At 45.5% G+C, this 26,670-nt stretch overlaps 1 protein-coding gene across 2 annotated transcripts in view; it reads right to left on the reverse strand.

The window, feature by feature from the left end:
* mboat4 (membrane bound O-acyltransferase domain containing 4) overlaps positions 1-19,510 on the reverse strand; it is a 33,259-nt gene extending 13,749 nt beyond the window's left edge. Inside the window, exon 1 of one of the 2 annotated variants that reach the window (XM_038803946.1) lies at positions 19,293-19,510. In XM_038803946.1, the coding sequence (XP_038659874.1) occupies positions 19,293-19,461 (169 nt within the window). In that variant the 5' untranslated portion in view covers positions 19,462-19,510. Of the gene's footprint in view, positions 1-205; positions 353-19,292 lie in introns of those variants that run through there. The other variant, XM_038803947.1, reaches the window with a different exon arrangement.
* Between the last annotated feature and the right edge of the window lie 7,160 nt (positions 19,511-26,670).

Here is a 26,670-nt window from a genome sequence, read left to right on the forward strand (position 1 = left end):
GGGGAAGTAACTTCACTCAATGACATTCAGGGCTGTTAGTGATGCTCATAAACTTTGAATCAGCATAAACAAAGTATGAAAAATAAGCTCAAACTGGAGTTTCAGTTTAAAGGTTATACAGCATGGATTTAGCTTGTAAACTAAATTCTGGGAAATAGAAGATAATTGAAATGAAGAAGGTTTACTTAAATACAACATTCCTTACCAATGATAAATAGACCAGCTCCATACTGTGCCCAGGAACAGCTCATTAGTGGGATATAAAGGCTTGTGCCTCATCTTGTGCAAGTTATTTTGTTAAACAGAAAGACAGAGATGTCAAGGGAACAGAAGTGTAGTTTGGCATGCCTATGCATTTATGCCTCACCAGCTTGAGATCTTCCTGGACTCTTAAACTGCTGTTAGAAATTATTACCACCTCCTGATGCATGCCTTATCCAGATTGGTCAATTTTCTTTAAATTGGTCAGATTGGTCAATTTAAATGAGACAAGAGTTTAAGAGTTTGGAACAACTCCTGGCAGATGCTCTCAGATTCTGTCTTCCTTTTCTCATAATCTTTACTTAGCAGAGGTAGAGTGGCACCTTTTACAAGCACAGTATTGAAGACAGGGGTGACATGGAGATGCCAGTGTTGGACTGGGGTGAACACAGTAAGAAGTCTTACAACACCAGGTTAACCTGCCACTTCATTCACCTGAGGAAGGATCAGTGCTCCGAAAGTTAGTGATTCAAAACAAACCTGTTGGACTTTAACCTGGTGTTGGAAGACTTCTTCTTGAAGACAGGGAGTGGGAGGTAGTTACAGATTGTATGAGAAGATCAGTCAGTTGTCGGCAGAGATAGGTGTGCCAATTTCTCTGAGGCTTAGGAAGGTGAAATTTAAGTCATCAAGCTCTGAGAAAGACACATGGGGGTAAGGTGTGTTCAGCCAAAGCATGTGAAGGACAATTAATACTTACTGCAACTGCCCAAAAGATAGGTGGATTGGCCATGCTAAATTGCCCGTAGTGTCCTAAAAGGTAAGGTTAGGAAGGGGGGGGGGGTTGTTGGGTTACGGGTACAGGGTGGATACGTGGGTTTGAGTAGGGTGACCATGGCTCGGCACAACATCGAGGGCCGAAGGGCCTGTTCTGTGCTGTACTGTTCTATGTTCTATGTTCTATATATGAGGCTAAATTCTCCTTCCATTGGCTGGTTAGTAGCAGAGCAGGAATACCTACCTCTAACTTGCAGCAATTTTACGTGGCGCCTGCTAGCCCCTCACCGGTCAGAGGATCGGTATGAGGGTGGCACCAACTTTTTTGTCGTAAAACCAGACCCATCCTCCGGACATAGCCTCAAAATCAGAGAATCCAGCCCATGATATCTAGTGAAGGTGAGCATGGTGACAGCCTGCAAGCTGAACAGGCGTCAAAGCAAATTTGCAGGAACAGCAATGCAGAAGCAAGTGTTCAAAGAGTTAATTGAACTGTTTTCTGATTAATTAAACATTAATCAATGTTAAACTGGACACGGGAGTGAGAGCCAATCTTATCAGTTTATGCGATTTGCGAGAAATGAAAATTAAATCGCACGTCTTAAATACCACAACACTTTTAAAGGAATACAAAATAATTAATACACTGGGAGTATGTGAACTACAGGTCCGTGTAGAGAACAAAGTGCATACAGTGAAGTTTTCTATTGTAGAAGCTGAGCATGAATCATTATTGGGGGTGGAAGCATGTGAAGCACTCAAACTGGGGAAAAGAGTCTACACTGCAGACTGTGCTGTAACAATGCAAAGTACATCAGTGGATGCAATCCTGAAAGAATTTCCTGAAATTTTTCAAGGATTCAGAATGCCACCATTCATTTATCGTATACAGTTAAAAGAAATGCACAACCAGTCATACATGCACCGTGTTGTGACCCAGCTCCATTAAAGGAACAACTTAAAATGAACTGGAGAGAATGACAAATCTGGGGGTGAGAATACAAATTGAAGAACCAACTGTTATGGGATCGGCATTTTCAGAACCCTAAAATGTATCATGGAGTTCAACCAACCTCTCCCTTTAATGTATTGTTGCTTTTGAAGCACATGGCTTGGTCTCCAGGTGTGGTATTACAATTATGGACACGTGGGTTTTTAAACACAAAACAATGTTTATTCCATGAATTCAACTTAACCTTTTTAAATAAATATTGGATCCATTAACACCCCTTACTTCAAAGATAACCCCAAAAATAATACAACACTAAATAATCCCTCAAAATGTTCCTTCAAACCTCCAAAAGACTTAACACCTTTAAACAGAAACACATCAGGTTAAAGACATTACTATTATGAGTTTAAATCACCCAAATGATTCAGAGATAGTCTTTCCTGGCAGAGATCACAGCAGATCCAGCTCACTGCAAACACAGACACACCCAAGCTCTTTTTCTCCATGCAGCTCTCAGCAAACCAGCCAGGCACTTTTCAGCTGCTCTCTCAAACTGAAACTAAAAGCAGAAGTGAGCTCAACTCAGCTACCCCCACCCTCTGACATCACTTCAGTAACATCAATTTCTTAAAGGTACTCTCACATGACACCTATGCACAAGAAAAAAAATAAACCATCAACTTCAAGATGGTTTCATTTTTCACTTTTGCACCATCCACTAAGAAATGTACACAGTAAATATACTGTTTCGTTTCACAAAAAAAAACAACACACGCAAACAGGCATAACAAAAAAGTCCATCTTTCCAGTTCTTCCTCCAACCAAAATCCTTCCATTCATCACATTCGTGACAAAGCATCAGCTATCACGTTTCCACGTCCTGCCACATGTACTATTTTTAAATGAAATGGCTGTAACAGTAAACTCCAGCGAAACAGCCTTGCATTGTTATTCCGGAATCGCTCCAAAAAGGGCAAAGGATTATGATAAGCATATATAATGGTGTCAGATGGATTGCTGGTCACATAAATGTGAAAATGTTGCAAAGCCAGCACCAAACTCAAAGTCTCCTTCTCAATCGTTGAATACTTTTTATGGTGAGAATTCAATTTCTTTGAAAAATAACCAACAGGCTGCTCCAGCCCTTCATCGTCGTCTTGTAGACGCACCGCACCTCCACCCTCATCACTCGCAACAACAGCCACTTTGAATGGTTTGGTGTAATTTGGGATGACTAACACAGGAGCAGTGGTTAACACAGCCTTCAGGCCGTCAAATGCCTGTTGGCACTCCGCTGTCCACTGGAATTTGTTACGCTTCTGGAGCACATCCGTCAGTGGAGCGACCACACTGCTAAAATTTGGTAAATATTTCCGGTAAAATCCACTCATACCAAGAAACCGCATTATTTCCCGTCATGTCGAGGGTATCGGAGACTCCCCAATAACTTTCGTTTTCACATTCCGTGGGACCATTCGACCCTGTCTGATTGTATGGCTACGTTTAGCACCAAACCCGCCTCCTGATGTCGACCAAATAACTCCCTCAGATGTTTTAAATGTTCTTTCTATGTCTGGCTGAACACTACCAGATCGTCGATGTATACCGCACAATTGGGTAATCCTGAAACTACTGTATTAGTTAACCGTTGAAATGTTGCTTGGGCGTTTTTCATGCCAAATGGCATAACTTTGAACTGGTATATGCCATCTGGAGTCACAAAAGCTGAAATTTCCTTCGCCCTTTCAGATAAAGGTACTTGCCAGTAACCTTTCAGTAAATCCACTTTGGAAATAAAAGCGGATTGTCCCACTTTCTCAATGCAATCCTCCAAACGTGGGATAGGATAAGAGTCCGTTCTTGTAATTGCATTCACTTTTCGATAGTCCACACACCACCATTGGATACCGTCTGGTTTAGGTACCATCACTATGGGTGAGCTCCATTGGCTGCAACCCACTTCAATTATGCCATTTTTCAGCATACTCTCAATCTCTCTGTTAACCTGTGCCAATTTTGTGCCAAAATTGTGCCAAAATTGCCCTTAGTGTTGCCCTTTGCCCTTTCCCTTAGTGTTGGGTGGGGTTACTGGGTTATGGGGATAGGGTGGAGGTGTTAACTTTGGGTAGGGTGCTCTTTCCAAGAGCCGGTGCACACTCGATGGGCCGAATGGCCTCCTCCTGCACTGTAAATTCTATGAATCTATGAATTTTAAAGGATTAAGTCTATATGGATGTTGTTTGATAGGAACAGCATTTCCCACATCCACATCATGTATAGCCATTTTAGTACTTCCCAATTTATCTCTACAAACTTGCCCATGTGATATCAATAACTCTTTCAGGTCAGTTTGTTTTTCCTCTGGAAAGTAACTTAACAATTTATCCCAATTTTTACGAACATCCTCATTTTCCAATTTAATTTGACGTATGTCAAATTCACAGTCATCTGGATTTGATTTTTCACTTTGAGTTAGAATCATTAAAACTTCCTTTTTCTCTCCTTCCCTTTCAAAGTACCTTTTAAACATATTCACATGACACACTCGGTGAGTCTTCCTTCTACCTGGTGTTTTTACCACGTAATTCACCTCACTTAATCTCCTTTCAATCTGATACGGTCCACGAAACCTAGCTTTTAAAGGCTCACCTATCACTGGTAACAACACCAAAACTTTATCCCCACTGACAAAACTATGAACTTTGGATTTCTTGTCCACTACCCATTTCATCACATTTTGTGCAACTTTCAAATGTTGTCTAGCCAATTTACCTGCTCTATTTAATCGTTCCCTAAAATTTGACACGTAATCCAATAGAGTCATTTCTGATTTCTCACCCACCAATTTTTCCTTAATCAATTTAAGTGGTTCTCTTACCTCATGACCAAAAATTAGTTCAAAAGGACTAAATTTGGTAGACTCATTAGGTGCATCCCTAATTGCAAACAATACGAATGGAATTCCTTTATCCCAATCCTCTGGATAATCTTGACAATACGCCCTCAACATTGTCTTTAATGTCTGATGCCACCTTTCTAACGCTCCCTGCGATTCTGGATGATACGCAGTTGATTTAAATTGTTTTATTCCTAAGCTATCCATAACTTTTTTGAATGACTTTGAAGTAAAATTTGATCCTTGATCCGATTGAATTTCTGTGGGTAGTCCATATCTAGTAAAGAATTGAAGTAACTCCTCCACAATCCGTTTAGCTGTAATATTACGTACTGGAATGGCCTCTGGAAACCTCGTAGACACATCCATTATAGTCAAAAGATATTGATTCCCACTTTTTGTTTTAAGAAGCGCTCCCACACAATTGATTAGGACCCTCGTAAAAGGTTGCTCAAATGCTGGAATGGGTATTAAGGGTGCTGGTTTTATCACTGCTTGAGGTTTCCCTATCACTTGACATATGTGACATGATTGACAAAATTTAACTACATCTTTATGTAGTCCAGGCCAATAAAAATGTTTCTGGATTTTAGCTTGAGTTTTCTTGATTCCCAAATGACCTCCCACTGGTACCTCATATGCAACTCGTAACACCTCCTTTCTATACCCTACCAGCAATACTACTTGATGAACTTCTGCCCACTTTTCATCCGCCTGCATATGTACAGGTCTCCATTTTCTCATCAAGACATCACTTTTACGGTAATAAAACTCTGGTATACTCTCAGATTTGTCTTCCGAATATGCTTTCTGATATATCCGTTTTATTTCTACATCTTTCTGTTGTAACTCCACCAATTTTCCTGAACTAAAAATATCCGCCTCATCCTCCACCTGTTCTTGTTCTTTTTCAACCATATGATCAAAAATTGTTTCTGATAATTGCACTTCAACTTCATCTTCACTCTTTGATTTCTCCTCTTGTCTTAACCTGTGACTTTGCGACCGGGTAACTACACATTCCGGAAAAATCCCAGGATAGTCGTCCTTCAACACTTTAGTTGTCTGATTTTCCACTCACATATCAACCACAGTAGGCATCACTCCCACCTGCGATCCAGCTATATCATTACCCAAGATAAACTGTATTCCTGGACAAGATAGTTTCTCTATTACTCCTACTACCACTTCACCACTCTTCACTGGACTTTCCAACCTTACCTTATATAATGGAACGCTACTCCTCTCACCCTGAATTCCACATATCACCACCTTTTCTGGCAACATTCTTCCCAAACTACATAATTCCTCATCTCTTACCATTAAAGATTGACGAGCCCCTGTATCTCTTAAAATTGTGACTTCTTTACCTGCTCTTCCTGATGCACATGAGTAAACTTTACCCACACAAGTAAATTCTTTAAAGACATCTGGCACCTTCTTTTTTTTTTTTTAAATAATTTTTATTGAAAGAGTTTTTCCATACAGACATTTACCCCTACTAATTTTTAAATTATTTACAACACAATCCCTCTAGGCAAATGTCCCTCCCTCGCCCGCCCTCTCGCGCGCACCAGTCCTCCCCCCCCCCCCCCCCCCCCCCAGGCAACCTTAACAAACAAGGCAGCCTACAGTTTCAGACATGAGCAGCGAGCAGACTTGCCCGCGTTACAGTCGTGCATGTCCCCCCACGACCCTTGCTGCCCCCCCCCCCTCCCCCCCCCCCTCCCCTCCCCCCCTCCTCCCCCCCCCCCCCCCCCCCCCCCCCCCGGGTTGCTGCTGCCACGACCCCGAACGTCTATCTCTGATCTAAAAAGTCAAGGAAAGGTTGCCACCGCCTGGCGAATCCCTGTACCGACCCTCTCAGGGCAAATTTGATCCTTTCTAGCTGAATATAGCTAGCCATATCGTTAATCCAAGTTTCAACGCTTGGAGGCCTCGCGTCCTTCCATTGAATTAATATCCTTCGTCGAGCCACTAGGGACGCAAAGGCCAGTATTCCGGCCTCCCTAGCCTCCTGTACCCCCGGTTCTACCCCGACTCCAAAGATCGCAAGCCCCCATCCTGGTTTGACCCTGGACCCCACCACCTTCGACACCGTCCTTGCCACCCCCTTCCAGAACCCTTCCAGCACCGGGCATGCCCAGAACATATGCACATGGTTCGCTGGGCTTCCCAGACATCTGACACACCTGTCCTCACCCCCAAAGAACCGGCTCATCCTTGTCCCCGTCATGTGAGCTCTATGCAGCACCTTAAATTGAATGAGGCTCAGTCTCGCACACGAGGAGGAAGAGTTGACCTTCTCCAGTGCATCCGCCCACGTCCCGTCTTCTATCTGCTCTCCCAGCTCCCCTTCCCACTTGGCTTTCAGCTCCTCCCCTGATGCTGCTTCCGCCTCCTGCATTATCTTGTAGATGTCTGATATCTTCCCCCCTCCGACCCAGACCCCCGAGAGCACCCTATCACTCGCCCCCTTACTGGGGAGCAGGGGAAACCCCTCCACCTGCCGCCTAGCAAATGCCTTCACTTGTAAATATCTGAACATGTTTCCCGGGGGGAGCTCGAACTTCTCCTCCAGCCCTCCCAGGCTCGCAAACCTCCCCTCTATAAACAGGTCCTTCAGCTGCCGTATGCCCACCCTGTACCAGCTCTGAAATCCCCCGTCGATGTTCCCCGGGATGAATCTATGGTTCCCTCTTATTGGCGCCGCCAACAGACCTCCCATTTCCCCCCTATGTCGCCTCCACTGCCCCCATATCTTGAGGGTGGCCGCCACCACCGGGCTCGTGGTGTACCTCGTGGGGGGGAGCGGCCATGGTGCCGTTACTAGGGCCCCCAGGCTTGTGTTGCCACAGGACGCCCTCTCCATTCGTTTCCAAGCTGCCCCCTCCCCTTCCATCATCCACTTGCGCACCATTGACACATTTGCCGCCCAGTAGTACCCCGAGAGATTGGGCAGTGCCAGCCCTCCACTGTCCCTACTCCGCTCCAAAAAGACCCTCCTCACCCTTGGGGTGCCATGCGCCCACACGTAGCTCATGATGCTACTCGTCACCTTTTTGAAGAAGGCCCTAGGGAGGAAGATGGGCAAGCACTGAAATAAAAACAAGAACCTTGGGAGGACCGTCATTTTGATTGACTGCACCCTCCCCGCCAGCGACAACGGTACCATGTCCCACCTCTTAAATTCCTCCTCCATCTGTTCCACCAGCCTGGAAAAGTTCAACTTGTGGAGGGTCCCCCAGTTCCTTGCCACCTGCACCCCTAAGTACCTAAAGCTCTTTCCTGCTCGCTTGAAGGGGAGTCTCCCAATACCCTCTCCCTGGTCCCCCGGGTGTATCACAAAAACCTCGCTTTTGCCCAAATTTAGTTTGTACCCCGAAAAGTCCCCAAACTCTGCTAATAGTTCCATTATCTCCGGCATTCCCCCTTCTGGCTCTGCCACGTACAGCAGTAGATCATCCGCATACAGCGATACTCGATGTTCCTCCCCTCCCCTAGTCAGTCCTCTCCACCCCCCTGAACCCCTCAGTGCCATCGCCAACGGTTCAATCGCCAGTGCGAAAAGTAGGGGGGATAGGGGACATCCCTGCCTGGTCCCTCGGTGGAGCCCGAAATACTCCGACCTCCTCCCGTTTGTCACTACACTCGCCGTCGGGGCCGAGTAGAGCAACTTCACCCACTTAATAAACCCTTCCCCAAACCCAAACCGTTCCAACGTCTCCCACAGGTACTCCCACTCCACCCTATCGAATGCCTTCTCCGCGTCCAGCGCTACCACTATCTCAGCCTCCCCCTCCACTGCCGGCATCATAATTACATTCAGCAATCTCCGCACGTTCGTGTTGAGCTGCCGCCCCTTCACGAACCCCGTCTGGTCCTCATGGATTACCCCTGGCACACAATCCTCTATTCTAGCTGCCAGGATCTTTGCCAGCAACTTGGCATCCACGTTCAGAAGCGAGATAGGCCTGTAGGACCCGCACTGCACGGGGTCTTTATCCCGCTTCAATATCAGGGAGATCAGAGCCTGCGACATTGTCGGGGGCAGAAGCCCCCCCTCTCGCGCCTCATTAAAGGCTCGTACCAGTACCGGTCCCACCAAGTCCACATTTTTCTTATAGAATTCCACCGGGAACCCATCTGGCCCCGGCGCCTTCCCCGCTTGCATCTGACCTATTCCCTTGACTAGCTCCTCTAGCCCTATTGGCGCCCCCAGCCCTTCTACCAGCCCCTCCTGGACCCTTGGGAACCTCAATTTGTTTAGGAAGTCCTCCATTCCCCCTCTCCTCGTCGGCGGCTCAGACCGATACAACTCCTTGTAAAAATCCCTGAAGACCCCGTTCACTTCTTGCCCCTTCTGCACTACCTTCCCGCCCCTCTCCTTCACTCCCCCAATCTCCCTAGCCGCATCTCGTTTGCGAAGCTGGTGTGCCAGCATCCTGCTCGCCTTTTCCCCATACTCATAGACCGCGCCCTGTGCCCTTCTCCACTGCGTCTCTGCCTTCCTGGTGGTCAGCAGGTCGAACTTGACCTGCAGGCTGCGCCGTTCTCCCAGCAGCCCCTCCTCTGGTGCCTCCGCATATCTCCTATCCACTTCCAATAGCTCCCCCACCAGCCTCTCCCTCTCCTGCCTCTCCTTTCTTTCTCTGTGCGCCCTTATGGAGATCAGCTCTCCCCTGATCACTGCCTTCAGGGCCTCCCAGACCATCCCCACCTGCACCTCACCCGTGTCATTCAAGTCCAGATAGCTCTCAATGCTCTTCCGGACCCTTTTACACACCTCGTCGTCCGCTAACAGCCCCACATCCAGCCGCCACAGCGGGCGCTGGTCCCGCGCCTCCCCCATTTCCACATCCACCCAATGCGGTGCATGGTCAGAGATCGCAATGGCCGAGTACTCAGCTTCCCGTACCCTCGGGATCAGCCCCCTGCTCAACACGAAGAAATCGATTCTGGAGTACACTCTATGGACGTGGGAGAAAAAGGAATACTCCTTCGCCCTCGGCCTACCAAACCTCCATGGGTCTACTCCTCCCATCTGCTCCATGTACCCCCTCAGCACTTCTGCCGCTGCCGGCCTCCTATTGGTCCTTGAGCTCGATCTGTCTAGCCCGGGGTCCAGCACTGTGTTGAAGTCCCCTCCCATGATCAAGCCCCCTGCCTCCAGTCCCGGAATGAGGCCCAATAGGCGCCTCATAAAACCCGCGTCATCCCAGTTCGGGGCATATACGTTGACCATCACCACTTTCTCCCCCTGCAGCTTACCCTTCACCATCACATACCTACCCTCCTTATCCGCCACCACCTCCTCCGCCACGAACGACACCCTCTTTCCCACCAGAATCGCCACCCCCCGGTTCTTTGCGTCCAATCCAGAGTGGAACACCTGTCCCACCCACCCCCTTCTCAGGCGAACCTGGTCCACTACCTTCAAATGGGTCTCCTGTAACATTGCTACATCAGCCTTCAGTCCCTTCAGGTGTGAGAATACCCTTGATCTCTTGACCGGCCCATTCAACCCCCTCACGTTCCAAGTGATCAGCCGGGTCGCGGGACGACCCGCCCCCTTCCCCTGCCGATTAGCCATGTCCTGTTCCCTGCTCGCCCCGGGTCGACCCTCCCCTTCTGACCCGCTCCCCATGGCGATGTCCCCCTCCCCCCACCTCTCCAGTCCTCCACTTCCCGTTTCTGGTCTTTTCAGCAGCAACCCGGTGTCCCTCCCTAACCCCCCCCCCCCCCCCCCCCCCCCCAGGCTAGGACCCCTCCTAGCCGCGATGTACCCTCCATCGTACTCCCGTAAGTCAGCTGGTTCACGCTGACCCGGCTGCTCCTGCCACACTCCGACTCCCCCCGGCTCGGGGGGGGGGGCCTCCCCCCCCTTGCCACTCCTCCCTGGCCCCGCTCCAGCGTGGGAAAGGTCGCCATTGCTAGCCACGCCCCGCACTCCTCCCCTCCCCCCTCCTCTGCCCCGCGCGCGGGAAAACAGAGGAAAGCCCGCGCTTTCGCCCTGCCACACCCCACCCCGCCATCTTCAGTTCCACCCCCGTCCCCGTCCATGCCTGTAAAAGAACCCCCCCTAGGGGCCCATATCCCCGATCTGCTCTCCCCCCCGTCCCACCTCCCCAACTTAACATCATAAATAACAGATAAATAACAAATAACAATGTACTTAACAGTCGCCCTCTACCAAACAGCATAAATAACCATAAATAACCATGAATAACCACAATAACAATAACTAAGGGAAGTTGGCAAAGGGGGAAAAAACATCAGAAGAAAAACCACAGCAAGAGTTCAAAATCCAAACAAAGAATTCAGCTGAAAGTACCCGAGCGGCTACGGCCGCCAAGTATCCCCTGGGTCTAATTCGAGTCCAGTTTCTCTTCCTGTACAAAGGCCCACGCCTCCTCTGGGGACTCAAAATAGTGGTGTTGGTTCCTGTAGGTGACCCACAAGCGCGCTGGCTGCAGCATTCCGAACCTGATCCGTTTTGCATGTAGCACCGCCTTCGTCCGGTTGTACCGGGCCCGCCGCTTTGCCACCTCCGCACTCCAGTCCTGGTAGACCCTCACCGTCGAATTCTCCCACTTGCTGCTCCTTTCCCTCTTGGCCCACTCCAGCACTCTCTCACGGTCGCTGAGTCGCTGGAACCGCACCAGCACCGCCCTCGGGGGCTCATTTGCTCTTGGCCTCCTAGCCATGACCCTGTAGGCCTCTTCCAGCTCCAGGGGCGAAGGGACGGCCCCTGCCCCCATCAGGGAGCTCAGCATTTCTGCTACATATCCCGGGAGGTCTGACCCCTCCAGGCCTTCTGCCAGGCCCAAGATCCTCAGGTTCTTCCGCCTCATTCGGGTATCCAGCTCCTCAAAACGGCTCTGCCATTTCAGGTGGAGTGCCTCGTGCACCTCTACCTTTCCCACGAGGACCGTGGCCTCCTCCTCCCTCACAGTCATCTCCTGTTGCAGCTCCCGAATCGACGCCTCTTGGGTCGCCTGGGCTCCCATCAGCCTGGTGGTCGTTGCATTCATTGACTCCAAGAGCTCCATTTTCAGCTCCGTAAAGAAGCGCAGGAGAGCGGCCTGCTGCTCCTCCGCCCATTTCCTCCATTCCTCGGGTGCGCCACCGGCCGCCATTTTGGTCTTCTTCCCCCGCTTTTTTTTGGGAGCTGCTGTTGCTTTCTTTACCACCCCACTCCGGGTACCGACCATAAAGTTGGTCTGGTTCTCTTCAGGGAGCCTTCCCCCACCGGGATTTGTCCTTACAGCGCCGTTGGGGCCCTCCAATCGGCCCGAAAACACCTTTGTAGCAGGAGCAGCCAAACATGCGACTTAGCTGGTCATAGCCGCAACCGGAAGTCCTGGCACCTTCTTAACAATTACTTCTTGAACAGGCTGTACAATCGTTTGCACCTCCTTCACTTCCCTTGGGCTTTCCTTTACCACTCCAACAAATCCCACTGTCTTATCCTGTTTTACCACATCAGCCTTCCCAGTGCTTTTCTTCAACCACCAACACTGTGACTTTACATGGCCTAGTTTATTACAGTGAAAACATTTGAAACTTTTCATCTCTTTTCCACCCTCCTGGATTACTTTCTTAATCTGAGGTACACTCTCTTTATTGTCTCCCATCAGATCACCTTTACCTTTACCACTTGAGTATTTCTAATTTCCCCAGTTTCTATCCCTCACCGGCTGAAACTGATGTCGGAAACCAATCTTTGATTTATGAACTAATTCATAATCATCTGCCATTTCTGCTGCTAATCTCGCAGTTTTAACCCTCTGTTCTTCCACATGACTTCTCACTACATCAGGAATTGAATTTTTAAACTCCTCCAAAAGTATAATTTCTCTGAGAGCTTCATACGTTTGATCTATTTTCAAAGCCCTTATCCACCTATCAAAATTACTCTGTTTGAGCCTTTCAAACTCCATGTGAAATGAAAATGAAAATCGCTTATTGTCACGAGTAGGCTTCAAATGAAGTTACTGTGAAAAGCCCCTAGTCGCCACATTCCAGCGCCTGTTCGGGGAGGCTGTTACGGGAATCGAACCATGCTGCTAGCTTGTCTTGGTCTGCTTTCAAAGCCAGCGATTAGCCCTGTGAGCTAAACAGCCCATGTACGTTTAACCAAATTCTTTCCTTAAATTTCTAAACCTTTGTCTGTAAGCTTCAGGCACTAGCTCATATGCACTTAAGATGGATTTCTTCACCTCCTCGTACATTCCAGATACCTCCTCCGGTCGTGATGCAAACACTTCACTAGCTCTACCTACCAGCTTTTTTGAATCAGTAATACCTACATGTCCTGTGGCCATTTCATTTGTTTAGTACCTTCTCAAATGAAATGAAAAAGGCTTCCACTTCCTTCTCGTCAAACTTTGGAAATGCTTCGACATATTTAAATAGATTCCCACCAAGCCTTCGACTATGATGCTCCTTCTCACTATCCTCATCACTATCATCCAACTGTACGTTTCCCTTAATGTCGGCCAATTTTAAATGACTTTCATGTTTCATGGCCATTTTCTGAAGTTCAAACTCCCTCTCTTTATCTTTTTCCCTGATCTGTATCTCCCTTTCTTTTTCTTTTTGTTCTGCTCGGGCTATTCTTTCTTTTCTCCTTTCTTCTCTCTTCTTTTCTTTTCCTCTCTCTCTCTTTCTTTTTCCTCTCTCTCTCTCTCTTTTGTATACACGCCGCTTTAATTCTTTCTCATGTTCCATTTGTTTAATTTGCAACTGAATTTTTGCCGTTTCCAATGAGCCAGACTCAATCTCAGGCAACTTTAAATGCTTAACCACTGCCATAATTACCTCACCTTTTCGCATTTTGTCAGGTAATGTTAACTGCAATGTTTTTGCCAAATCTAACGGTCTGCTTTTCATCTCTGTCCGTAAGATACTGCGTGTGACATTCTTCACCCCCAAAAACCTCTGAGCCTCTGAAAGAGCCATTGTCCACAACACACTTAAACTAAAATACCACACCGGAAAAGCAACAATTCTTCACTGTCTTTAAGTTCACAAAAGCCAATCCAATAGATAGACTTTTATCCCCCACTAAATAATCCCTCAAAATGTTCCTTCAAACCTCCAAAAGACTTCACACCTTTAAACAGAAACACATTAGGTTAAAGACATTACTATTATGAGTTTAAATCAGTGTTCTTCAAACTTTTTTTCCGGGGACCATTTTTACCAACTGGCCAACCTTTGGGACCCAACCTTGCCGACCTTCGCGACACACCTGCGCGACCCACGCTGGCTGACCTGCGCGACGCACCATTTTCTCTTACCTTGTTTGCTGCTGACAAAAATGGAGGAAATGGTTTTGGGTCCCTTTGGCCCTCATACACGCTCCTCCAATGGAACCTGTTGGTGAAGGTGACGCCTTCTGGTGTCGGAAAGTATGGAGTCTCCATCTGTCCAAAGTTCTGAATTTTTTCTTGTAAAATTTTATCAAATAACTCCCCCGAACTTGTAACAAAATAAAAAATGAGTAAAATGAATGAAAAAAATGAATAAAACCCCTCCAAACTTGTAAAAAAAAATGAATAAAATAAATTTTAAAAATAAAAATTAAATGAAATAAATAAATGAATAAATGAAAAAAACCACTTCAGAACTTGTAAAACAAAAAGCTGCAACCATTAAAAAAAATAGCGGCCACATTGCGCATGCGTGCCCGATGATTGGCGCACATCGAGCCCGCGTGCGCAATGCGGCTGAATGTTTTTATATTTTCGCGGAATGCGCATGAGCGGCGATCATCGTGTGCGTATGCGCAATGCGGCCAAATTATTTTTCCATGCTCGTGGCTGCTTGCAGCCGGTGTTATGAAAAGCCTGCTGCTACGTGGGGACAACGGCTCCGCGACGCTCCTGACACCCGCCCGCGACCCACCCGCGGGTCGCGCCTCCGACTTTGAAGAACATTGGAAGAACAAATGATTCAGAGATAGTCTTTCCCGGCAGAGATCACAGCAGATCCAGTTCACTGCAAACACAGACACACCCAAGCTCTTTTTCTTCATGCAGCTCTCAGCAAACCAGCCAGGCACTTTTCAGCTGCTCTCTCAAACTGAAACTAAAAGCAGAAGTGAGCTCAGCTTCCCCCACCCTCTGACATCACTTCAGTAATATGAGCTGCTCGCTTTCTTAAAGTTACATTGCTTAAACATCCATTTCTTAAAGGTACTCTCACATGACACAACGGATTGGGTGAACTCCATGGTTTGTGTGAAGAAACGGAATAATGACCAGAGAATCTGGATGGGTTCCCAGGATGTCATTTAAACATAAGGAGAGAGCACTATCCTATGCCGACGAGAGAAGAAATCACATGTGAGATGTCAGGAGTGACATGCTTCAGCAAACTAGATGCATTGCAGGGTCTTTTGGTAACTTGAGTTAGATGAGGAGAGCACAAAGCTGTGCACTTTCAACACTCCATTTGGGTGATACTGTTTTCTCAGAATGCCAATTAGTATTATTTCAGCATCTGAAATTTTCCATCGAGAAATGGAACACGTCGTAGAAAGCATTCCAGGAGTCAGAGTGCACATAGACGACATTATCGTTTTGGGCTCAAAAAGAGAAGAGCACAACGAAAGGCTTATCAAAGGGCCGAGAAGCATCAAAAGCATGGTCTGAAATTTAAAAAAAATCACATTCTGAGGAGAGAAGCTTTCTGCTAGAGGTATACAACCTGACCATGAGAAAATACGGCCGATTTTAAACATGCCACGCCCAACAGACAAAAAAGGAGTTCTCAGGATGATAAATATTGTGGGAAAATTTATTTCTAATCTTTCAAAAAAGACGATGTGCTTGAAGGAAATAATCAAGAAGGATACTGTTTTCCAATGATCTGACAGACATGAACATGAGTGGCGAGTGTTACAGGAAGCATTGACTACAGCATCGGTGCTGACATTTTTTGACTCTACGAAGAAGACAAAGATATCGATAGACACGTCGAAGTATGGGTTGGGATCGGTATTATTGCAACAAGACAATGACGTGAATTGCCTATGCTTCAAGGTCATTGACTAACACAGAGCGGAGATATGATCAAATATAAAAAGAATACTGGGGCTTGATAATGGATTAAACAAATTCCATGATTACGTATATGGCCTACTGACATTCTTAGTGGAGACTGACCATATAGACCACTTGTGGTGATAGTAAAGAAAAATCTAAATGAGATGTCATCCAGGATACAACGTATGATGATGAAGTTGCAAAGATACGATTTTTTCTCACCTCCCGCCAGGTAAACATCTCATCATAGCGGATGCACTATCTCCTGCTACAGACAGGAAGGCAGAACAACACTCAGATGAGGACGTACAAGCACACGTGAATCTTGTGACGGAATCCCTTCCAGTCTCAGGTGAGAAGTAAAAACTAATCAGAGACGAAACCAGCAAAGGTGAAATCTTACAGAAAGTAATAAAATATCTCACAGAGGGATGGCCAAAAGAATCCTGCTCCAATTATTATAATATCAGAGCAGAGATAAGTGCAGCCAATGGGTTTTTGCCATGACGAAATAGAATAATAATCCCAAAATTGTTCCGATCAATGAGCAGCTGCTCACAAAAGCTACTGACAGCTGGGAAGATCCATTTCTTGCTCTACATAGCTATAGAGCAGCACCATTGATAAATGGATTATCTCCTTTGCAGTTGTTGATGAATAGACAGCCCAGAATAACCTTATCTTACATTCCACTGAAACAAACAGATCAAAAACTTGTGAGGAAGCTCACATTTCAAAAAAGGAGGCAAAAGAGGTATTATGACAAAAGGACAAGAATGCTACAGCAGTTAGAAAAAGATGACACAGTCAGGGTGGAAGATCCTGATGTAAACAGATGGTTGAAGTGTGCTACGATACTTCAATCATCAGGTCCTCAATCATATATCATCATTACTGATGACGGGCAAGTTCTAAGACGAAACAGGAGAGCCTTGCTGAAGGTTCAGCAACCCTTTGTTATGGAACCATAAGATGATGTTCGAAACAACCCAAGGGCAACTGAACAAACACTACCTCAGCATACAGAAACAGAACAAGATGGAAATGTACAAAACCAAGAAAAACAGCAAGAATCATCTTTTTTTAAATAAATTTAGAGTACCCAATTCATTTTTTCCAATTAAGGGGCAATTTAGCGTGGCCAATCCGCCTACCCTGCACATCTTTGGGTTGTGGGGGTGAAACCCACGCAGACACGGGGAGAATGTGCAAACTCCACACGGACAGTGACCCGGGGCGGGATTCGAACCCAGGTCCTCAGCGCCGTAGGCAGCAATGCTAACCACTGTGCCACCGTGCTGCCCGCAAGAATCATCTTTGACAACAAATGAACATCAAGCAAACTCACAGGTTCAACCAATGCTTAGAAGGTTGACACGACACAGAAGAAAACCAGACAGATTGAACTTGTGATGAACTGTAAACATGTAAATAATGAACACATTATGCATATCATATACATTGTATAGTATATTGAAATAATGTATGTAAAAACTATACATTTCCAAAGGAAAGGGGATGTGATGATATGCATAAGCAATACTGTATATTGTGATAGACAAGACCTCCAACCAGCAGGTGGCAGTAGAGAACAACATCATAACACTGTTACTTCAGGGAGTCTGGGGATAATCTTTGTGGTGGATAGTCACAATTTGTAGTAGCTCTTAGTTAATTTATAATAGTTAGTAGTTTTTGATAAGATTCTTATGGCTATCTAACCCAATAAATTGTTAAACAATAAAACTTTAACTAGTCAAAAACTAGATGTCCTTTAATGCATTTATTCCAAACGGCCAAGCACCAGATCGTAACACTTACATCCTCCATAAATTACTTGGAATTAGTAGCAGAGGAAGCGTCATCTTAATTTCAAATGAAGATTTAATGCACGCACACATGTGCGCACACACACACACACACACACACACACACACGTGAACAGTTCTAGCTAACTGAGTAACACTGAGTTACTGGCACTTGTTGAGTGAAACTGAATTAACAATGAGCTTAACTGAAGCAATCACATCAGCATGTTTACCTCTTGAATTCTTGATTCCTCCTTCATTAACTTTCCTTCACAGGTACCTGATTTAGGTTTTTGCAAAATATTGGTATTGAGTAAGGCTCGGAACGTGGCCAACTCGGCCTGCTTCGGGTGTTTACCCTCATTATCTTGCTTTCAGCTTTAACTCTGCTGCCAGCTAATTGGAGATGGAAAAAGTGGCTACAGAGTTGATCTGTTTTTTTAGAACACGACTTGTGGAGCAGGAGTACTTACATCAGCAGCCTCCACCCCCTCCCCCCCCGCCAAGCAGACATTCTGTCTGCGTGCCAACCTCCTGTGTAACCTCCAGTCTCATAATTGCCAGAGACCGTCACCAACAGTCTGGCCTCCTCGTGCTGGCTTTCGTCTGTGGGAGCCTGCTAATCTGGCCAGCTGCTGTAGAATGAGAAAATGATATTAAAGGCCTGCCATTCAGATCCCCTATCAGGCTGTAATTTATGGGAACCACCCCCACCCACTGCTATAGGGCCGGTGCTAGGAATTGCGGGCCCAATTAGAAAAGTGATGGCGGGGCCCCTACTCTACAAAAGTAAAAATTTATGTATGTTTATATTTCGTGTAGTATGCTCGTCTTTAACCAAAAAAAAACATTAAATGCTTGATATACTAAAATTTTGAAACTTACTTACCCGGGCGGAAGGATTTGGCGGCGCAGGGCTGAAGGATTTGTCGACGGTAATGCGGTGCGTTCCCCAAAAGTAAAAACTACCCTATAGTTCCTCTTAGAATACAGAAAAGGCTTCAAACGGTAACTCTGTTGCCGCTGGCGCGGGGCCCCCTTAAGGTGCTGGGCCCAATTTGATGAAATTGGTCAAATAGGCTTAAAACCGGCCCTGCACTGCTATTGTGAGCCTTACTTTCCACGTGGTTTGACACGTGGACAGGTGCATGCAGATGAGGGATACATTGCAGTATTAGCAGTCATCAAAGGCTGGTGGGCATCACCACATTTATCCCCCCACATTTAGGGTCTACAGACAACTGTTGAAGAACTTGCCGATCTTCTGTTGATCATTCTGTAATGAAATAGATCTCCATTTGTATGCAGGATCTGTGAAATCTGTGTCTCCTGGCAATCCTAATAGCCACGCTGCACTCCATTGAGCGAATGCCTGGATATTAGTATTGGTTAGCTCTTCCAATACTTGTGTGTATAAAGGAGATCATGCATTAGTTTGAAGGCAAAATAGTAAAATAAAGAGGCTAGAAAAACCAGCAGAACAGCTACAAGAGAAGATTAATAAGATAGAACCTAGTTATAACACCAGATGAGAGCAATATTAGACTGGAGAATGAACCAATTAATCACCAAGTGGCATTTAGAATAAGTGCTTACATACTTACTTAATGTCTGTTGCTTCTTGTAAATAATAGTCTTTGTAGTGGAGCCAGAGATGGCACAGCGTCTGCCATCCCATCTGAGTGAGGAAGGTAAACTTGTAAACAATTCTGGGCTCCAGCGAGTGAATGAATACCACTGAGAAAACAGAAGGTATGAGCACCAGAACTGCATATGGTCCCATGGAAACAATCGCCATAAGGATCCCTCCGATCAAAAGGAATATGTATCTGGGGAAATATGACAAATTCTGTTCTTTAAGTTAGACCCATATGAATTGCTACTTAATTGTGCACATTGGCACCTTGTTATCAATCGACCTTTCTAAATGGGATACAGACGCAAGCACCCACACGTAGGACAACACATACACAAACGCACACATACCCACACTGATGTATCAAACCATATACTCAAACATGCAGAAATGCAAGTACACCAACATACTCACACAGACTTTATACAGTCACTCATATATATAGACACATTTACAAGTTCTCATTTATATATATATATTTGTTTAAAGTATACATGCTCTCATCAACTTATGCATATTGAAATACATGAACACACACAGTATTCAGCAGTAGCAATTCTTACTTCTGATTCAAGGGTTTGTGGGTTCAATTCTACTCGAAAGAATTAAATACATTGTACCAAATAACGTATCAATGAGTACCGAGAAAGGGTTAAACCAAGGTTGCATCTGCCCTCACAGATGGATGAGGGATCCTAACCAGTATCACTAAAACTGGATTATCTGATCCTTTATCTCATTGTTGTGTGTGGGATCTTGATGTGCACATATTGGCTGCTCATCACAGTGACTACAAGCAGGGCTGGACAGTAGGCTAGACAGCTGGTTTGTGATGCAGAACAAGGCCAGCAGCACAGGTTCATATTCCTGTACCAGCTGAGAATTCTGAATTCTCCTTCCATGTACTTGAAGAGGCGCCAGAATGTGGCGACTAGGGGCTTTTCACAGTAACTTCATTGCAGTGTTAATGTACGCCTACTTGTGACAATAAAGATTATTTATTTTACAATTCAAGAAGCACTTCAGAATACCCTGTAATTGTAAACAGTGCTAATAACTGCAATTTGTTTATGGTAGATCCTGCACAATTAAAATAGCTATCTGTTTGATCTCACATAGAAAATCGCTATTAAAAAATATATATATAACCATTACTGGAATATAGCTCATGAACATTTAACCTCTGGTTAATTAAGTTTGAAAAATCACCAGATTGTTATTGTATCAAAAGAGCTACATAAATGACCAAATTGAGTCTGTTACCTTGACTCACCATAATTAATAGCAGAGGAGAAATCCTTGTGCTTTATACATGATACTTAAAGCACCTTGAACAGTTGGACAGTTTCACAATGTCACAAAACAGCTGACTAAATTGCTACGTTTTGTATTTTCTTAATATTAAATGAAGCAGCTACTTGCAAAAGAGTGAATTCCACTTCAGGTATGCCCCAGTTTTCATTTTGGTCAACACAAAAAGAATAACAATGAATAATAAGATAATAATCTTTATTATTGTCACAAGTAGGCTTACATTAACACTGCAATGAAGTTACTGTGAAAATCCCCTAGATACCACATTCCGGCGCCTGTTCAGGTACGCCGTGGGAGAATTCAGAATGTCCAATTCACCTAACCTGCGAGTCTTTCGGGACTTGTAGGAGGGGAAACCGGAGCACCCAGAGGAAACCCACGCAGACACAGGGAGAAAGTGTAGACACCGCACAGTCACTGACCTAAGCCGGTAATCGAACCTGGGACCCTGGTGCTGTGAAGCAACAGTGCTAACCACTGTGCTACCGTGCCGCCTGATGTACTTTACACTCAAGTTAAAATTATTATTGTTTGTTCCTTAAATTCCTGGTCTGTCATACATAATAATAAAAATGAAAGAAACAATCTACCATGCTGCATTCCACCCCCCCCCCCCCCCCTTGCAGATTATTCTCTTTTGTCTTCACAACTCCATTTTTGTGGAAAAGAAAATTTTTATAAATGCTAGAAATAAGAAGACAGAAAATGCTGGCAATACTCAGCAGACCTGGCAGCATCAGATTGATAACCTCACTCAGGGTTCAGATGAAAGATCATCAAACTAAAACGTTAACTCAATTTTTGAGGTTTGCTTTTGCATCTGTAAACACTCAAGCTAGAGATTTACACACGTAACAGTCTGTCTGCAGACAGACACTCTGGTTCCTTTTGTTCCATTCCAAGGTATTTAAGTTCAATTTGCCAACCAGACATTTTATCCAGGCACGCATATCAGAGGCTTCTGCTGCTTTATTTTAGCCTACCAAAGGAATTTCACCTGCCCTGCTACCCAACATTTAACTGAAAATGTACATGTTCACAACATCCCAGGTTGCAGAGCGTACAGGATGGAATTCAGAACTTTTAGTGATTAAAAGAGTTAGAGGCTTGTTATTACTCATTACTGACAAACTTTAGGCATTCTTACCTTGCAGCCAAAGGAAGGTGTCCTGTGACGGACAGGTGGTAGAACATAAGTGCAAGAGGGACACTCATAAACTGGTAGATGGTGACCGGGTAATAGTCTAACTCAAATTGTAAAAACCCTAAATCCATCCTGGGACACGGTTTAAACACAGGTTACACAACCAATTGAAGGAACTGATTCCTACCACTGACAAAATACTAAGGCACAAGTGGCAATATTTAAACGGAACCCCAATTTGTACCACACAGCGGCACCAAACTAACGTGTCACAAGCTTGTTCATATTTGAACTGAACCTGAGAAAATATACAACAGGAGACAATGTTAATTGATAAAGAAGGGGAAATGACTGATTGCTGCTCCCGTTGCCTAGTATCTGAGCAGCTCCAGGCAGGAATTCAATCCCGGTGCCAGATAAGAAGCTTGTATTATCTGACACTTTAGCATTCCGTCTGCGAACATTCATTATTTTTGGCACTCTAATTGGCTTCTAGCAATCATAGTATTTGCCTGAAGCTTACATTAAAAGCTAAATATTTTCGTTTAGAGCAAGCCTGTGTGTATCCAGGGAACATGGGTCCATGTTCCATTGGTCTTTCACTTAGAATTGCATTCCCCACATTGCATCACCATGGATAAAAGATAAATATAAATTCAAATTGAAATAATTCAATGTCCTCCCTTAGAAGACTATAATTTACCTGTGGCTCACTGTTTAATTGATGGAATGTACACTCTCCCAATAGACCTTAGGTGAGAAATTTACTTGTTGAGCATCACTAGCTCAACAGTGTTAGATAGGCCACATTAACTTTCTTTGGGGACTAGGCAGTGACGCAGGTCACTATTGGCATGGTCCACGCAGCATCCTTCATTGATTATGGCTGCACACGTCTGTGTCTCCTATGTGCACCCAAACAGTTGAATTGATTCTATCCTGATGTAACACAGTCCAACCGGCTGATATGATTCGAGGATACCAAACTTGGACAATGGCGACTCTGGCAATACCTTTGTTATCCACTCCTGGAAAAAGAGACAGGAAGCAGCAAGGTGGGCCCGGCAGAAGCACTATTTAAAGACCAAGCACCCTCGTTGCAGGTAAATGAAATCTTCGGAACTGTTTTCCCTTGAAAATATCTGAAAATACTCTGACAGGTTTTTGGAGGTGCTTGGATCTGTTTGCCAAAGAGTGTTGCTGCGTTCTCGCAGGGACAGCAGACGAGTCGGTAACCTGCCCACACAAAGGCTGCAACAGGTATGGGGGCAGCAGTGACAGTGCCCTGTGGAGCTGCAGAGAGGGAAAGTTCCCTGTCATCTCTGCTAAGTTGGTGCCAGCCTCCCTCATGCTCCTTGGCAGTGTCAGGAGGTGGACTGGCATTTTGTGTCCATATCTCCCTTCAACATTCTCCTTTCTGCCACCCCGTTCAGGCCATCATGTGCAGCAGTGTTTGTCTGCCACCTCACTCTCCGGTGAGCTGGTAAATGAATTATCATTTTTCCCTGGCCTGCTTACAGACCACTCGTGGCCATTGACTCATTGTGTGCTGATCCTAACTCTATACTAGCCTCATAGGCTAAGTGCAGTGCCGGTACCTGCGTTTCGGTGAGGGTCAGGTCCTGATGGGGCTGTTCCATCCATACGCTCCTGTCGCTCTCTCGCTCGCTTTTCCTCTTTGCGCTGCTATGGCAGTGCAGTGGAATATTGTGGGTTTTTGAAAAGTAGAGAAGGGGAAGGTGGTGTGTAGGAACTGGGCGTGCAGTAGGGAACAAGAGGTCGATCTGCAGCTTGCTCATCATGCCAAATAGCGGGTGTGCTGGGGTTGAAATGGGGCAAAAGGCAGGAAGATGCCATCATCCTCAATGTTCCCAGAAACATCAGATGCCACCCATTGCAGCCTGTTCTAGGATGGAGTGAATCATCTCCACTGTAGGACTCAGGAGAAAAAGGTGTTTGTGTCCCTTACGATTCTGCTCTGATCCCTGCTGGTCACCTTGTCCTGAATGTCAGTGATTATTTAGCATTGTGTTTGGTGATGTTTCCGCCCCCGCTGAATAGTTGGAGGAACGCGGAGGCAGTGTAAAGTGGTTGGAAGGTTGCCAGTTTTGGTAGGTGTCTGCTGGATGAACTGGAATATCTGGATGTTAGGTGTGAATCCTGACTGCTAGAGATTGCTGCTGGGTGAGAGGTAAGGGTGTGGTACATTGAACAGTGTGAGAGATTGGTTTCTGGTGGTAGGAGATGTCATGTGAAGATGCATTTGCTGATGCTAACCACTATGTGAGGTCATTCGATCTCTTTCAAAACTGCTGCATCGGTCCTTGTGCCAAGATGTAGAGATGCCAGCGTTGGACTGGGGTGGGCGCAGTAAGAAGTCTTACAACACCAGGCACCAGGTTGAAGTCCAACATGTTTGTTTCAAATTGCTAGCTTTCAGAGCACTGCTCCTTCCGCAGATGAATCACCTGAGGCAGGACCAGTGCTCCGAAAGCTAGTGATTCGAAACAAACCTGTTGGACTTTAACCTGGTGTTGTAGGACTTGGGCCAAGAGTTTGGGAGTTGACTAAATCTCCTGCTTTCGCCTTCTTTTCAGATGATCCTTGAGGGTCTTCTGGCCCTCTCTGGAACAATGTCATCTCTCGTGCTGCCCATCTGAACCATTAAATCAATCCAGCAATGTGTCAGTCAGCCTTAGATGCTGCTTTTTATGATCTATATCAATTACCTAGACTTGGATGTACATGGTGCAATTTTAAAATTTACTGATGATACAGAACTTTGAAGTATTGTGAACTGTCAGGATCATAATGAAAGACATCAAGAGCTGGTGGAATGGGCAGACATGTGGCAGATGAAAATTACTGCAAAGAAGTGTGAAGTGATACATTTTATTCGGGAAACAAGGAAAAGCATTAAAGAAATATATAATTCTGAAAGGGGGTTGGCGCCAAAGGACTTGTGCACAAATCCTTGAAGTGGCAGGGCAGGTTGAGAAACAATAAATATACTTTACAGATTTCTGGGCATTATGTGTAGAGGCATAAAATTCAAAAGCTTGGGAGTTGTGTTGTTACTCGTGTCTTAATAAAGCTCGTAGTCTCAAATGTGGAGAAGATGCTTTATTGTGAGTTCGTTCTCTCTTCAGAGCTGTTTCCTAAGGTTACCTTCAGTGTTCCTAGCTGGTGTGTGGGTGTATCTGTGTTGCTCCAAGTTCTGCCCTCAGTGAAGTGTGTCCTCACTTCCTGTCCCCGTCTATTTATATGGCTCTCCCGTGCCCCCTCTAGTGTTTGCTCAGTTGTATTGCATCTAGTTAACTTGTGATCACCACATCCCCCTTTTTCTCTTTACATATTTTCTGTACATCGTTAAAGAAAATTGTACATCCTGTCCCGGTGTATTTCTAGCTCTCCCTCTGGTGTTTGCTCAGTTGTTTTGTATCTAGTCAATCTACGATCACCACATCCCCCTTTTTCTCTTTACATATTTGCTGTACATCGTTAAAGAAAATTATAGAAAACAGTTACTTATGATATGCGTATCTATACAGGTGATGGTGCTATTGCATACTGTACAAAGCCAATGTAGTTATATGTCCAATCTCAATAAAACATTTATGAGTCCAAACTTGATGAATTTGTTCAGAGCTTTTTTTTTTCTTTTTTTGTTGTTGATGATGTGGTGATATTGATATTGCAAGTCCGCTGTGAATGTTGTTGGTGTTCCTTGTTATTTTAAGTACCCAATGCATCATCCCGAGGTGTTTGCATGGTCACCTCACTGATGTTGACTGGCATGGCCTTTTTTCTGTGCTTGTGGTGTTGATTTATTGTCTCATCCGCCTTGGATGCTGGTGTGCTTGCTCGTTCTGGAGCAGACGTGAGTTTGTGCGATTTGTTGTCATCCCATGACATGTTTGTAGTCTTGTCATCGTTTTGCAGTGTGCTGTGGCATTGTCCTTCATGTGCCGAGTAGTACCATTGTGTACAAGTCGTTGTTTCATTGCTGTTGTTTCTGTCGTTCCTGTTTTTGTTGTTTTCGTTGCCGTACTTGTTGCTGTTTTTGTCGTTTCTGTCTTTGGTGTTGGCACTGTCGTTGTTCCTGACTTTGTTGTTTTCGTTGCCGTTCGTGTTGCTGTTTTTGTCGTTTCTGTCTTTGGTGTTGTCGCTATCTTTGTTCCTGTCTTTGTTGTTTGTCTTGTCGCGCTTCATGTTGCTTTTGTTCTTTCTGTTGTCGTTCTCGTTTCTGCTGTGCTTCTTGCTATTGTTGTTGGTCTCTGACATAGCAAAAGACTGCCAAACTTCACCAATTTCAGGCAAGACCAAAACATGTGAGTGTGGTTTGCCGGCTCCCTTGAACATCGCTCACATCTATCCTCCACCTCCGGGAAAAACTGACTCATACTCGACTTTGTCATGTGCACCCTCTGCACCACCTTCAATTGAATTAAACTCAATCTCACACATGGGAAAGGCCTTCGACAGAGTCGAGTGGAAATACCTCATAGAGGTACTGGAGCGGTTCGGGCTTGGAACAGGGTTCACCGCTTTGGTAAAGCTCCTGTACAACGCTCCCATGGCGAGTGTACAGACCAACAATACCAACTCCCAATACTTCCAGCTGCACAGGGGCACCAGACAAGGATGCCCACTGTCCCCGCTGCTGTTCGCACTAGCAATTGAACCGCTAGCAATCGCGCTCAGGGCAGCAAAAAATTGGAGGGGGATCCGAAGGGGAGGTAGAGAGCACAGAGTCTCACTCTATGCGGATGATCTGCTCCTCTATATCTCGGACCCACAAAGCAGCATGGACGGAATCATCGCGCTCCTGAAAGAGTTTGGAGCCTTCTCGGGCTACAAACTCAACATGAGCAAAAGTGAGATCTTC

Source organism: Scyliorhinus canicula, chromosome 8, assembly GCF_902713615.1.
Source record: "Scyliorhinus canicula chromosome 8, sScyCan1.1, whole genome shotgun sequence".
In the NCBI taxonomy this organism is placed as follows: Eukaryota; Metazoa; Chordata; class Chondrichthyes; order Carcharhiniformes; family Scyliorhinidae; genus Scyliorhinus; species Scyliorhinus canicula.